The sequence below is a fragment of the Megalobrama amblycephala genome, linkage group LG3 (genome assembly GCF_018812025.1).
Source record: "Megalobrama amblycephala isolate DHTTF-2021 linkage group LG3, ASM1881202v1, whole genome shotgun sequence".
NCBI lineage: Eukaryota > Metazoa > Chordata > Actinopteri > Cypriniformes > Xenocyprididae > Megalobrama > Megalobrama amblycephala.
Genome location: NC_063046.1, coordinates 35,016,887 through 35,032,597, shown reverse-complemented (window position 1 = coordinate 35,032,597; position 15,711 = coordinate 35,016,887). Strand labels below are relative to the sequence as shown.

The window sequence follows — 15,711 nt, the reverse complement described above, 5'->3', positions numbered from 1 at the left end:
AGCACATAGCCTACTATATAATCCACCAAGTGATTATTTTCTGAGAAAATTTTATTTCATAGGTTCAATGTTCATAGATCCAGCTGAAGAGAACCAAAAATAAGAGCATATTTGAAAGCATATTAATCAAGTCATATGACATGCTGTAGACATTTTAGACAAACAGGAACATGAATAGAGCATATACAGACTGATAAACATATTACATGAACAGAAGACGTCTCACTGATCTCTGCATATAAAAAGCACACAACATTTCATTGGACAAGATGACCATATAAAAATGTCATTCTTCATGACAGTCATTCTACAGAAATTATATAAAATTTATTTTTTAAAAAACCCTTGCACAGCAATTGATTCTTGCGACTGGTGCTACAATGAAGTTTCAGCAAGGAATGACATTTTAAGTATCAATAAGATAATCCACAAACTAATCTATTAAATATATATATATATATATATATATATATTCATTATTATCATTTATTTATTATTATGTATGATGTGGTTATTTATGTAAATTTATATTGTTTATTAAATATTCTTATATTTAAATTTTTGGCTTTTGGCTATTTCTGGTACAAAACTTCAAAAATATCACCAGCTTTGTCTTCTTCTACAAAATACAGTACTGCAAGTTTTCATATTTACCATGAACTAAATCATTCTCCACTTCAATCCTGCTTCAAAGAGAGTGTGCTGTTATGAAATGCTTTTCATATAAAATCTCTTGACAGCCTTGAAATGACTGAGATTGTGAAAGCTCAAGGTTAGATTCTTCTCAGCTTGTAAAAGAGGTCCTTGGTGTTTCGTAGAAGGATGGTTAGACATTCCTCTGGCCATGATAGCGCATGACTGACATGATGAAAGTTTGATGGCTCACATTCTGAGTAAATGATGACATCACTGCATGATGACGTCAGGCTCAATGTTGAAGAGCAGGTCATCGTTGCCTCTGCGCACCTCCAGCAGTAGAGTCGTGTCTTGGTTGAGCGCTTCCTTCAGGTCGCTGGTGCTCATCAGTGGCTCTCCATTTAACTTAACGATGATGTCACCGTCCCTGATGCCTCCTCTGAAACACATTTGAAGAAAATTACAATTGTATCCTTAAATTTGTAAAGTGATATCATACAGCCTATTGGACATTATCGCAAAATGTGTGGTGTGATCACACACATTTTGGTGTGATCAGGACAATATGAAAAAATACATAAATATGAAATACTGATTTTAGTTGAAATTATTTAATATTTTGACCTGTATTTTTACTGCAGTTTTAACCCTTAAATGCCTGACTGTTTCGCCAATTATTCTTACATATTCGGGTCTTTATCGACCCAGATCTATATCTAACACGGAAGGATCTCTACCTGTCGCGATTATATAAAACTCCTCTGATATTAGAGTAACAATTATAGAAGAATTAAATAAATCATATTTTGTTACCTTTTGGAGCTTGAAAGGGCTCAGTTTGAGCAGATGTTTTATGCCATCACCACTGTCCTCGTCAGAGCTCATTTCCCAGTAAATTCAGCAAATAATGGGCTAATTTTATGTTTGAGGTCACGAATATGAGCCCATTCGCGATCTCAAACATATTCTCAAAATTATATAATTTTCAAAATCTTCAAAATCAATATTTCGATCGCTAACAGCTTCACCAGATCCATCTAGTAACAGATACAGTCATATTTGATTGCGTTCAGTACTTGCTCTGCAGTAAATCGCTGAGCCATTTCATGTTTTTCTTATTATTTCGTTTTCTGTCTGAAAGAGTCGTCACTTCAGCATTGTGTTTCAGACATTGCCACCTTGTGGAATAAAAGTGAATTGCACTTATTCCGTCATCTAAGATTCAATTATTGTTGTGCAGAAAAAATATACGTACACTGATACACACCTCGGGTCGTTAGCGACCCTATACAATTTTTACAAAAAATGAATTCAAAAATAGGCATTCTTTTATAATTTTATGATTTTTTTCATGTTATATTCTTTATAATGAATCGATTGAGGAATACCAAGAAGGCTGAAGTCTAACTTTAAAAAATGAATGAGGAGGAGGGTAGTGAATGACATTAGTATGCATTAAAAATAGGGTTAAAAAGTCCATTACAATATACAAAACAAATGGCCAAAGTTTCCTCTATCAAGCGGCATATGACCTCTAGACCTCTAGGCCCATGTGTTGAACATGCCCGCCAAGTTTTGTTCCAATCGGCCTTCGTTAACTTTGTCTGATAGGTGCTCAAATTTCATCGGCCGGTGGCAGCCATGTTTTTCGAGATACGCCAATGTCCTTATAGACAATCATGGCTTCTTGGACCAAGACACTGCATGGCAAATTTCACGTCAATCGGACTAACACTATAGCTGTTTTCAATTTTTTTTTCAAGTTATAGTGCCACCAAGTGTCCAATCGGCGCAATTTTTTTAAATAGCCATATTAGTAAAAGTGGCCCTGCCTATTTCGAACGTTTTGGCACCCCATAGCAACGAGAATCAAAATTTCAACTTGTTCTTTTTTTATAATTATTGATATTCAGAGTCCAGAGAACATTTCTGCACTGGTTTGGTTCCGATCAGGCGAAAAACTTTCAGTGACACTTTTTTTCACTTTATTTTACAAAAACAGGGGTCAAATTTTATATAAGGTATCTTTAACTACTATGCATTTACGTTAAAAAATGAACTTCTTGTGTTCAAAGATGTGATTAATCGATTAATCGCATCTAACATAAAAGTTTGTTTACATAATATAATGCACACACACATATATATTATATAAACACAAACTTTCATGTTAGAAGCGATTAATCGATTTGAAATGGACGCTAGATATCTCAGAAATATCTAAAGAATTAATTCAGCATTCTTATGTCTTTGTCCAAGCTCATCCTAATTTCAGAATATGTATAAGAAATGTTAATGATAATCACTTCTTATTGATTTATTACATAAAACTGTATATATATATATATATATATATATATATATATATATATATATATATATTATACTGTATTCTGACATTTCTTTTTGATTGTAGTATTCAAAATGCTGTCATCCACAGAGCACAGACATCAGACATAGATCAAACTTCTTGGCTGGGAGTTCTGAAGCACAACCACAACTGACAGACCACAGATCATCTGGTTTGGCTAATGCTTACTTCTGAGCAGGAGAGTGAGGAACCACTTCATGGACGTAGATCCCACTGCTGACATCGGGGAAATCTGGATTCTGCTGCCTCAGCTCTTCCACAAGACTGGAGGAGACAGACAAAATGTATCACATACACACACGCACAATGACTAAACTGCAAAGCGGTGTTCATTTACATGCGTAGTGAAGGACACTCACGCTTCTGTGATGGTGAGCATTCGGATTCCAATGAAACGCTTCTTCACTGATCTTGTCTCTGAAACAATATGTAAGTTTTAACACGTTTAATTCAGCAAGAATGGAAAAAAACTGCATTCCCTTGAACAAAAGCTGCCCCATGTACCTTTGTTTTGCTTTCCCAATGAATCATTTAAGAATCGAGTGATCCTATCTGAAGGAATGGCAAATGAGATTCCTGCAGCTACCTTCAGTGTGTTGATTCCTATCACCTCTCCATCCTTATAGAAGACAAATTAAGAAGAAAAATGAAATACAATATCAGTATGTTTGTTAAAGGGAGACCTAAAAATGAAAATGCTGTCACAATTTCCTCAAACTCATGTTGTACCAAACCAATACAGTATATCTTTGCTTCTGTGGAACACAAATAGTGAATTATTGAGGTACAGACTGAAATATTCAAATTATATTGAAAAGTGGATACTCTTCTAAACAATTCATCTTTTGTGCACCATAAGATAAGAGGAAAAACATGAGGGAGAGTAAACATTGACAGAATTTTTATTCCTATAAGTCTACTGTCAGAGGAAACGGTATGAAATAATTACCAAATTAACGAGTGGTCCACCTGAGTTCCCATACTGAGAACAAAAAAAGAAATTATGTTAATTATTGGTGTTCAAACCATTTTACACATACCTGATCTATATGGGATAAGATTTGTGCCAAAATTACTTAAATATAAGTAACATAAATATAAATAAAAACATAAAATAAAGTAAAAATCTGAGACTTCCTCTCTAAAAACACCCTAAAACTCAGTAAGAATCTACTGACAGTTAAAATACATAAAATACATACCTTATCTGTGGGATTAGATATGTGCCAAAAGTACTGAACATAAATATTCAAGCATTGGACAAAAATTTAAGAAGTAAAAATCTGAGACTTCAGATAAATAGTTTCCACTCCAAAACTCAACGAGAACAAACCGTCAGAAATGCAAGTAAAAACTAAAGAAGAATAAAATAGGTTATAATTATGAAAACTCTAGTAATGCAATCATAAATCCTGATAATCAAAAAGGAAGCAACGTTAACAGAAGATAACTGCCTTTAAAAGATAAGATTTGACTTTAATATTTTTTCTGTTTTAAAGTTTTTTTTTCTCACAATGTCTATTTTTGTTCAATACTTAAGTTATGTTCAATATATTTAACACAGCTCTGATCATAATTTCCCTAATATGTACAAATTACTAATAAGCATTACTTCTTGCATGCAACGTGATTTCAGAAATGAATTTCAGAAGTTGTCTAGACTTCTTACACAACGCCCAGTAAGACTCTTAACATGCATTATTCTGGTTATTCTGTGTCTTACGTTGATGATGGCGTCAGTCTGGATGTAGTCCATGTCTGAGTCACGGAGACCCAGTTCTTTTCCATCTCTCTGTGCAGTGCTGACAATTCCTGTCGTCACTGTGTTCTGCAGGGCAAACGGGCTGCCGATAGCAACCACAAACTCACCCGGGCGCAGGTCTGCAGAGTGACCCAGCAATAAAACAGGCAACTTTTTCTGCCAAAATGGTTGTAGGGAGTAATTGATTAAACACACTTTGTCTTGTGTAATTTAAAGATTGATCTTTGAGTGCTATAAAAAACATTTTGCAGTTTTATCTTACCTGTGGGTTGATTTTGATAGTGGCAATGTCAGACTTCTTGTCAATGTCTTTGATAGTGGCCTCATGCACATCCCCGTCACGCATCTGTACTTTGAGTCGCTGATGACCCGAAACAGGAGTGGTGCTGGACACCACATGGGCATTAGTCACGATCAGTCCAGTCTCTGACATTACAAATCCAGAACCACTGGATAGCGGAACCGTCCGACCAAAGAGAGGGTGGCTATGGGGGAAAAAGTGAACATATAAGGCATCTGACAAAATTCACACTATTTAGTTTCATTCACTTGCTTCAGAGTAATTCAAATACGTATTTAAAGTTTTTTTTTTTTTTTACATTCATCACCAGACGAGGAATAAGGGTCTTATCTAGCGAAATGATCGGTCATTTTCTAAAAAAAAATTAAAATTATTTATGTTTTAAAGGTGCTAAAGAGGATGTTTTGTTTTATACATTTTTGCAATATTACTTGAAACTGTCTTTACTAACTGATAAAAGACTATTTTTACGAAAAGATCATCTTAGCACCTTAGATGCTCATCTTGAACTAGCTCTCTTCTTCTTCTTTTTCTTCTTCTTCTTCTCCTCTATTAGAATTTCGGCAGTGTATAAGTGTATTAGTGCCCTCCACAGGTCAAAGTTTGAACTAAATTGTCATATACTATATGCTAGTGCAAGATGAGGGTCTATGGTTAAAACGTATATAATTTTTTATTTTATTTTTTTTTTTAGAAAATGACCGATCGTTTTGCTAGATAAGACCCTCATTCCTTGTCTGGTATCGTTTAAAGCCCTTTGAAGCTGCACTGAAACTGTAATTTTGACTTTCAACAGTGGAGTACATTGAAGTCCACTATAAGGAGGATAATCCTGGAATGTTTTCATCAAAAACCTTAATTTCTTTTTGACTGAAGAAAGAAGGACATGGACATCTTGGATGACGTGGGGGTGAGTAAATTATCAGGAAATTTTTATTTGAAAGTGGACTAAAGTGCAAACTGAATACAATGTTTTCAGACACTTACGATGTTAATTGCAATTAAATATAATTTTTTTTTTTAAGTTGCCAGCCACTGCCAGCATTTTTTTTTTTTTTTTTTTGATAATTTTCACAAAACTTTCATGAACCTCAGAATATTTTATTGTATGAATAGCTGAACACGGAATAGGCTATATCAAAAGAAAGACCAGAGTCTCTGCTTAATCTGCTTAAATATTAATAATAATAATAATTTGTTTAATGTTTGGCGACCGCATTATTTTACATGTGCATAAGCAATGCTTTTATCACATGTTTCTGCTTCTTTTTTGCATGTGTTTTGATCCAGGCAGATATTCTGTATTCTTTCAGATGATGTGTAATAGCGCCCCCTACAGTATAACAGCGAAAATATGGATTGCCCGAAATTTCAGTCAATGGCGGGAAGCGTTGTCATAAATGACAGAAAATTCTGTCAATGGCAGGGAAACAGTTAATATTATATTATCTACAAGTACAGTTTTTGAAAAATATGCATTTAATATTTGAAGTACACTTCAAGTGTTCATACAATGCAATCAAACACTTCTTTTTCACAAGGGTTTAATGTATTTCAAAACATTAATCACCACAAAATGTATCTTTCAATAAATTACTAGGTAAGATAATAAAAAAATATGGGCCTACATAAAACATTTGTTTACCCAATTTCTCCACGCCACACTTTCTGACATCATTCACAAATGAATAGCCTTGGCAAGCAGTAGAGCATATGTTGAACTTAACAACAGACAGCGGTGACCCTCACACAGCTGTGTTTGCCAAACACCTTCCTCACTTCCCCACAGTTTTAAAGCACTGTACAGACAGCTACCACACCATGAAAGTGTTTGCAAGTGTTTGGGCTTACTTTAGGAACAGCTCAATGTGCACCACAGCAGGGGCGATCTTCTCCACCACGTCAGCAATGAAGTTGAATTTGTACCTCGGGCTGTTGGGGTGTGTGGGACCTATACTAGCAGAAAGAATTGCTCGTGTTAATAATCCCACTATGATTTGAGCAAAACCAGCCCTAAAAGACAGCTACTGTCTTTTTTAAGTCTCAAATAGCCTTTCTGGCTAAAGAGGGCATAGCAGGCATGCAGTGTTTAAATTCTTTCCTGCAGATTCAGATGGCATACAGTGATGATAGCTGGAGAAAGTCTTTTCAAACACAGGAAATGTTCCTCTATAACTGGGTCTATAATCACTAGGTGGTTTTTATCCTTATGCATGCTTGAGTTGTGTTGGGTGTGCAGTATGCGTATGAAAGAGTTTGGAGAGAGAAAGAAGAAAGTGTGTTCAAAGTTATAGTAATTAGGGCATGTTATTTTCTGCAAACATCAGGGTGGTTTTTCCCTTGACTGCTGTTTCCTCTTGGCCTTGTTGGCACAGCCATCATTCCTTTGTGTGCACACCCTTATTGTCCTACTAACCTAACATTTGAAGTCATTAATGAATCAAGACTGTTTAAAACCTTGTTTAGTACTTCAGTACTTTAAATACACCTAATGGCTATTACTTACATTGTACTTAGCTTTGATCACTGCCTCTGTTAATTAATAATTGTTTTGTTAATTAAAGTTTTGTCTAGGCTGTAATTTGTCTGGAACTTCTGAAAATCAGCAATTACTCAATTACTTAGAAGACATGTTAGGGTTCTTTAGAGATATACCCCTGGTTTCACAGACAAGACTAAGCTATAGACCTGGACTAAAATGCATATTTGAGCTGTTTTAAAGGTGCCCTAGAATTAAATATTGAATTTATATTGGCATAGTTAAATAACAAGAGTTCAGTACATGGAAAAGACATACACTGAGTTTCAAACTCCATTGTTTCCTCCTTCTTATATAAATCTCATTTGTTTAAAAGACCTCCGAAGAACAGGCAAATCTCAGCATAACACCGACTGTTACGTAACAGTCGGGATCATTAATATGTACGCCCCAATATTTGCATATGCCAGCCCATGATCGAGGCATTAGACAAGGGCAGGACGTCTGGATGTGCACAGCTGAATCATCAGACTAGGTAAGCAAGCAAGAACAATAGCGAAAAATGGCATATGGAGCGATAATAACTGACATGATCCATGATATCATGATATTTTTAGTGATATTTGTGAATTGTCTTTCTAAATGTTTAGTTAGCATGTTGCTAATGTACTGTTAAATGTGGTTAAAGTTACCATCGTTTATTACTATATTCACGGAGACAAGAGAGCCGTCGCTATTTTCATTTTTAAACACTTGCAGTCTGTATAATTCATAAACACAACTTCATTCTTTATAAATCTCTCAAACAGTGTGTAATGTCAGCTTTAGCCACGCAGCATAGCCTCAAACTCATTCAGAATCAAATGTAATACATCCAAACTATACTTACATGATCCGATGTATGCATGCAGCATGCATGACGAACATCTTGTAAAGATCCATTTTGAGGGTTATATTAGCTCTGTAAACCGTGTTTATGCTGTTCAAGGCAAGCGCGAGCTCCGGGGGAGGGGGAGCGGGAGAATTAAAGGGGCCGCAACCTATATATCAGTGCATAGTTAATGATGCCCCAAAATAGGCAGTTAAAAAAATTAATTAAAAAAAAATATATGGGGTATTTTGAGCTGAAACTTCACAGACACATTCAGGGGACACCTTAAACTTATATTACATCTTTTAAAAAGAAGTTCTAGGGCAACTTTAACTACAAGGAACTTGCACTGGCATATCTTAAAATATGTCAGTGTCATTGTTTTGTCTCAAAATGCACACCAGTAACGTTTTATTTCTATTGAAAGTTTATAAAAGCTACTAAAATGCCCTAATTGAACTAAGGCCTAATCCTGGCTTATGCTAAGTACTGTCTGTGAAACCAGGCCATAATGTTCCAGCAAGTCTGCTTAATCAATTACCAAAGAAGCATCTCAAAATTATTCAGGAAAATAAGATTTTCTTATCAAGGTGATAAAATGTTGTGTAGCAAAACTGAGTACACCCTCCTAAATGTTACTAAATAAAAATGACATTTTTATTTAGATAAATAAAATTTTTCTGGTGTTAGTTTAAGGCAATGTCTGATCAACGGGTAAGTATGTTGAACCAAAACATTTAAAGAGAAGCAATTTCTTGACAATTGAAAGTCTTATATAGCCCACTGAATCATTCTCAGACTTAATGCTGACAACAATGGAACCACTCAGGAGAGAACTGTCAGGAGACTTATTTCTTAGCACAAAAGAGGACAGGGGATTACCAAATCATTGTTTTAAGTGAGAAAGTAACACAGACATTTAAAAACAATGGACTTGTGACAAGGCCCCTGAAATAATCAGGCCTTCATTTTAAGCTTTCATTTAGTGGTGAGGGATTTTTTGCTAGACAAAGAGCAAGAGAAATACCAAGCGAGTGTCTCGGAGTCAGCAAAAGCTATGAAAAGAGTGACTGTTTATCTCACAGAGTAAGATGCAGCTTGCAGAAATTACATACATGGTTGTTGTTCTCACTGGAACTACCTACTGTAGCCAAAGCACAATAAAGTCAGTTAGCCATTTCCAAAGCCCATATTTACAAAATATAGATTCTGGGAATCCATACTCTGGTCTCATGAGACCAAATCAATCATTTTGGATCTAACAGCATCCAAAATGTTATGGTGTTGCTAGAGGAGGAGTACAGTGAGAAGTGCCTGGTTCCCACAGTAAAGTTTAGTGGTAGTAAAGCTCTTATATAGGGATGTATGAGTGCTGAAGGTATGAGGGAGTTGTGCTTTATCAATGCTGTCATGAATTCTCACACCACTGTGTAATTTAATACACAAACTTGAAACAGAAGATGTTACCCTTTCCTCGTTCCCTGCATTGTTGGGCATTTTTCAACATGACAATGAGGATATGCATTCTCCCAAGCTGAAAAACCTTCTGTGGACATGTATTGCCCTCAATCTTAACACTCTTGAGCACCTGTGGGGGATTCTGTAGAGACGAGCTGAGCAACACTCCCCATTAAAGATCAGGGCATTTAAGGAGCTCATCATCCAGGAGTTAAACAGGACAGATGTGACAATTTGTCAACTTGTACACTCCATGCCAAGAAGGGTCAGAGCAGTATATTCAAAATGATGGAGGGCATATAAGTACTAGAATATTATACATTTGTTGAATAAATCTAGGGTGTACTCATTTCTGCAATCCTTAATTTAAACAAAATTGGCTAATTTACTTATTTTATGGCTATAAATAACATATATTTTTCAGTTTTTATTATGTATATGTTTATTACATTTTAGTTTTGCCATCTTTCCATGAATTGTAGTGATCATAAAGAAAATACATCTTTTGTATTTGTTCAGAGGGGGTATACTCATTTATGCTGTGCACTAAGGCTGCATTTATTTGATCAAAAATACAATGTAAACAGTAATAACATCTTTTTTACATTAATATTTTTACTGTTTTATTATTTTAAAATGTAATTCATTCCTGTGATAGCAAAGCTGTATTTTCATCAGCCATTACTCCAGTCTAGTGTCACATGATCCTTCAGAAATCATTTTAATATGCTGATTTGGTGCTCAAAAAACATTTCTTAATATTATAAATGTTGAAACCTATGGAAGCTTTTTTCCATCACTGAATAAAAAAGGTAATTGCGGCTTTTTATCTCACAAGTTTGACCTTTTTTTTCACAATTGCGAGTTTACATCTCACAGTTCTGAGAGAAAAAGTCTGAACTGCGAGAAAAAAGTCAGAATTGCGAAGTTATATTGCATTTCTGACTTTATTTCTCAGAATTTTGACTTTATATCTCACAGTTCTGACTATAACTCGTGAAGTCAGTCTTTTTTTCTCAGAATTGGACATTATAACTCGCAATTGCATGTTTATATCTCGCAATTCTGAGATAAATAGAATTGTGAGAAAAAAGTCAGAATTGTGAGATATAAACTCACAATTGCGAGTTATAAAATAAGAATTGTATGATAAAGTCACAATTCGATAAATAAAGTAAGAATTGTGAGATATAAACTCGCAATTGTGAGTAATAAAGTCCAATTCTAAAGAAAAGTCATAATTATCTGTTTTATTCAGCGGTGGAAACAAGCTTCCATAGTAAACAGTTGTGCTACTTAATATTTAATTATTTTGTAAAATTGTAAATCACTTGTTTGATCAATTTAATACATCTTACTGACCCCCAAACTTTTGAATGGAAGTGTGTAAATGTCTAAAGCTATTTTGTCCAAATAACTGCAATATACAGTATGTTTTAAAGCTTTATTCCTGGCTTTCCGGATGAAAGTATTTAAGATTTATAATTTTATGAGCTGTGAGAAACTAAAAGAAGCATGCAATAAAATAACACTCAACTGCTAATCATTAATCAAATGCAACACCCCATATAAAAGCACATTCCAGTATGGCTGCATCACGGAGCTGTGACCTCTAAGATTTCAGGAGGACTGCCAAGTAAGTCAACTTCCACTGGCAACGTGCGCAGATACATTTAGACAATTACATATAATATTAAAAAACGCCACTCAACCCAAAGTGAGCCAGGCAAAAACCAAAGATGAATGTCTCAATAGTTTCCTCATTCATTTTTTCCAGTCTGAAATGGTGAAGAGACGAGACATCAGAAGAGCAGCTGATCACACAATGTGGTGGAAAGCTGCTGGGCAGCATCTGTTTCCAAGGCCCTGGGTTACTTAATACAATGATTGCAAGGGTTAGTGTTTTATTTTGAGGTTTTAGACTTATTAGCCTAAATTGTATAGAATGATAGACTATAATTTATGTGACTTTTAATGCTGTAATGATTTGCTGCTCTCCAAATAGGCATTTCTGCGGATTCTTTTGCTTAAAGTTTTGCTGCTTGCCTCACTACCGAGTAATTCACCAAATATATACACTATAGTGGCCAGTGACATTGCAGTAACTAATGGGTGTATGATTGCTACCAGCTTGACTCCTTTAAACTTGGTTTTGCTGAATTATTGTAGTGTTTATGGAGTTAACAGACCTAAAAAGCTGACCAGGTCATCTGATACACATAATTTCACCCCATCAGTAGCCCTTTAATTCAGTTCTAGACTGATAATGTGTCTCCAGAGATGTGGTACCATTTCCAATAAGTGACTCCTCCCTCTTCCTGTCACAATAGAGATAATGTTTTACTGCTGATCTGGAAGCAGTTTGATATTTCCTTTTAATGATAAAGGAAAGGGTGTTGGTATTGAGGTCCAAAATCAGAGAAAAAGGGCAACCTCCTCTGAGAAGCGCAGAGGAAATCATGCCTAGTCTACAGAGCACAAAACAGATCTATTTCTGAATTTGCAGCTGCATTTTGCACGTCAAGTTTGAGGTCACAGTCCCATTGTTCAAAATACACATGATGGCTCATCTGATAATCAGTGAATTTTTGATATGTGATTTTCACTAGAGGAGCTCAGTGGAGTATCTTCTGAATGCAGGAATTATGAGACTCGTAAAACACAGTGGACTCAATCATGTTGTTGCTACAGGAGATACTGGCTGCACTTCTGTGAAATCCTTAAAGTGTTAACCAAATTTCCCCCCAGAATTAAAGGGTTAGTTCACCCAAAAATGAAAATTCTGTCATTTATTACTCACCCTCATGTCGTTTCACACCCGTAAGACCTTCGTTAATCTTTGGAACACAAATTAAGATATTTTAGTTGAAATCCGATGGCTCCGTGAGGCCTCCATAGGGAGCAATGTCACTTCCTCTGTCAAGATCCATAAAGGTACTAAAAACATATTTAAATCGGTTCATGTGAGTACAGTGGTTCAGTATTAATATTATAAAGAAAACAAAATAACGACTTATTTAGTGATGGACGATTTCAAAACAATGCTTCAGGAAGCATCGGAGCATTGTGAATCTGTGTGTCGAATCTGCAGTTCGGAGCGCCAAAGTCACGTGATTTCAGCCGTTGGCGGTTTGACCCGCAATCTGAATCGTGATTCGACACACTGATTCATTTATGCTCCGATGCTTCATGAAGCAGTGTTTTGAAATCGGTCATCACTAAATAAGTCGTTATTTTGTTTTTTTGCCGCACCAAAAGTATTCTCGTCGCTTTATAATCTTAATATTGAGCCACTGTACTCACATGAACTGATTTAAATATGTTTTTAGTACCTTTATGGATCTTGACAGAGGAAGTGACATTGCTCCCTATGCAGGCCTCACGGAGCCATCGGATTTCAACTAAAATATCTTAATTTGTGTTCCGAAGATTAACGAAAGTCTTACGGGTGTGGAACGACAGAATAAATGACAGAATTTTCATTTTTGGGTGAACTAACCCTTTAAGGGAAAATGCACTGACAGTATCAGATGAGAATAAAAACTGAAACGAATTGATCGGAATAATGAAACTATTGTCTTCTGTAAATCTGCTATGAAGTTGTTGCAGAATTGATTAACTTTGCAACAGTGACACAGTTGTTGAACTGAACTGAATCAACATTGAACTAAATTGAGCCTAACAATGACATTATTGTCTTGTGTAGAGCTGCTTTATATCTGTATGTAATTGAATCTACACTGACCTGAGATTGTTGACTTATAGAGCTGCTTTAAATTTAATTTTCCATAATTGATGAACTCTGCAACATTGGCACTGTTATTGAACTGAACTGTATCAACACTGAACTAAAGTGAGCTGAATAATGACACTATTGTCTTCTGTAGAGCTGCTTGCAGCTAAAATTTATGAATAACATTTCTTTATAATTAATGAATCTTGCAACATTAACAGTAGAATATTGCATGGCTGGTAAATACTCTCAACCAATCAAATTAGGGAACCAGAACCAACTGTTGTATAAACTCTGTTATTTTCTTGTTTATTTATGTGAAGCTTCTTTGAAATAATCTGTATTGTATAATGTGCTATATAAAGAAATGTGACTTTGACATAAACCTCTGTTCATATTAAATATAAAATATAAAAGCATGAGTGACAAAAATTAGTGTCTTTTTCATTTTTATATATAAAAAAAGTATAATGATATGTATTACAATGTAAACATGGTTTACGAGGACACTTCCTGTATCCTTGTAAATCAAATAGCTTAGAAATTATTAACTAAATTTTTTTGAAACTCAAAAAATGCCAAAAAGAATTCTGTGATGGCTTGATTTAGGGGTAGGGTTAGTGTGAGGTGATATACAGTTTGTACAGTACAAAAACCATTACATCTATGAAGTGTGTGTGTGTGTGTGTGTTAGGCCTACATCCCATATTTTTTTTACCACAATACCATTATTACAAGTACTGTACCACTACCACCATCATTTAATAAACAATTAAATAAGTAAATGCAAAAAAATGCTGAGTTGTTTGAACCCAAATTTGGGTCATATATGGACAAACTTAAACATTGGGTTAAAAATTCAATTAAAAAATTAAACCAATGACTGGGTTTGTCCATATTTGGGTTTAAAAACCCCAGCATTTTTTAGAGTGTAAAAATTGGAGGCCTGTATTAATTTATTATTAATGGAGAATGTGGAGACTGTAGTTAAATCCCTTTTAATCATTACATTTTCAGCATAAATAAAGGCATATTTTGATATACATTAAATATACAAAAATATGTTTAAATAGGCATAAATACATATTTTGATATATGTTAAATATAATGCCTTCCTCTTGCAATACACAAATGACTTACCTTGATTGCTTTCACAGGGTCCTTTGTGCGCGTTGGTGACCGCGGGCAGACCCTGCTGCAGTGCTTTCCTGCTCACGGCCTTCAGCTGGCAGATGTTACCGTACGTGTTCCCGTCACTGCCACACACTTTACTACTGTACCTACACTGACACACCCCTTTGGACAGTCTCTTTCCAGACGGGTGCTTGCACTCCAGACCGTCCCCGCAGGGCAGATCGTCCTTGCGGCCGCACGGCTCGCCCTCTCCCTGCGCGCACACCAGACAGCAGTTGCAGCGGTCCGGCACATACCCGCTCGGACAGCTCGGGCTCGGACACTTGCTCACATCACAGCGCTCCGGACACTTGAGTTTAGAAGTATCTGCGACAGCATTTTTGATGTAAAGAAAAACTACCGTAACAAACAGAATGACCTGCATTTTGGGGGGTTTAAATGAAGACGAATTAATTCTCAGATAGCTCTCTGGAGATCACCATTACGCATCAGATTTCCACTGCAAAAGCGAGTTTCAGATGAGATGTGTGCGTTCCTGTAGGCTCAGTCAAAAGATCAGAGTGGTTGTCCTAGAAAGAGGAATTTTTCTTATCCAATCTGATCTCTTGGTGCGCGCAAATGCCGCTGATTTCACGTGCAACTGATTAAAGCCGTGTGTGTGAAGTCTCGATGTATGTGCTTCTGCATCTGCCGACCATCTCAACATCCTCGACTGAACTGAAGTCTGCTTTTCTCTTCTCTCCAGAGGAGGCGGGGAGAATTTCGTTTACCCCAAATCTCTAAGTGTTCACAAGTGATGGGATGTCCGATTCTTTTCCCCGAATCGGTTCTTTCGAACATTTCGTTTCAGAGAACCGATCTTTCTTTCTTTTTTTCCTATGTTTTTTCCCCCCCAAAAACAAAGTTCTAAAATTAATTTACTCTTGGCTGAAAAGGGTTTGTTGCCACATTTTTGCCATATTTAAC

General features: G+C 35.8%; 1 protein-coding gene across 1 annotated transcript; it reads right to left on the bottom strand.

The window, feature by feature from the left end:
* Positions 1 to 33: 33 nt before the first annotated feature.
* htra3b (HtrA serine peptidase 3b) lies at positions 34 to 15,507 on the bottom strand. Its single transcript, XM_048185262.1, has 9 exons — positions 14,752 to 15,507; positions 6,922 to 7,021; positions 5,032 to 5,254; positions 4,731 to 4,925; positions 3,957 to 3,989; positions 3,512 to 3,626; positions 3,367 to 3,424; positions 3,176 to 3,271; positions 34 to 1,075 (listed from the first exon to the last, which is right to left on the bottom strand). The coding sequence occupies exons 1-9, from the start codon at positions 15,167 to 15,169 to the stop codon at positions 907 to 909; spliced, it is 1,407 nt and encodes a 468-aa protein (XP_048041219.1). The 5' UTR covers positions 15,170 to 15,507; the 3' UTR covers positions 34 to 906.
* Between the last annotated feature and the right edge of the window lie 204 nt (positions 15,508 to 15,711).

What these genes read in the sequence shown, in the direction of transcription:
- htra3b (XM_048185262.1), bottom strand. Translation starts at nt 15,169, where the DNA reads ATGCAGGTCATTCTGTTTGTTACGGTAGTTTTTCTTTACATCAAAAAT. An exon ending in CACATTGAGCTGTTCCTAAA is followed by an intron (nt 5,255 to 6,921) that starts GTAAGCCCAAAC and finishes TTTCCCCCATAG; the next exon opens with CCACCCTCTCTTTGGTCGGA. An exon ending in CCTCACTCTCCTGCTCAGAA is followed by an intron (nt 1,076 to 3,175) that starts GTAAGCATTAGC and finishes AATGTGTTTCAG; the next exon opens with AGGAGGCATCAGGGACGGTG.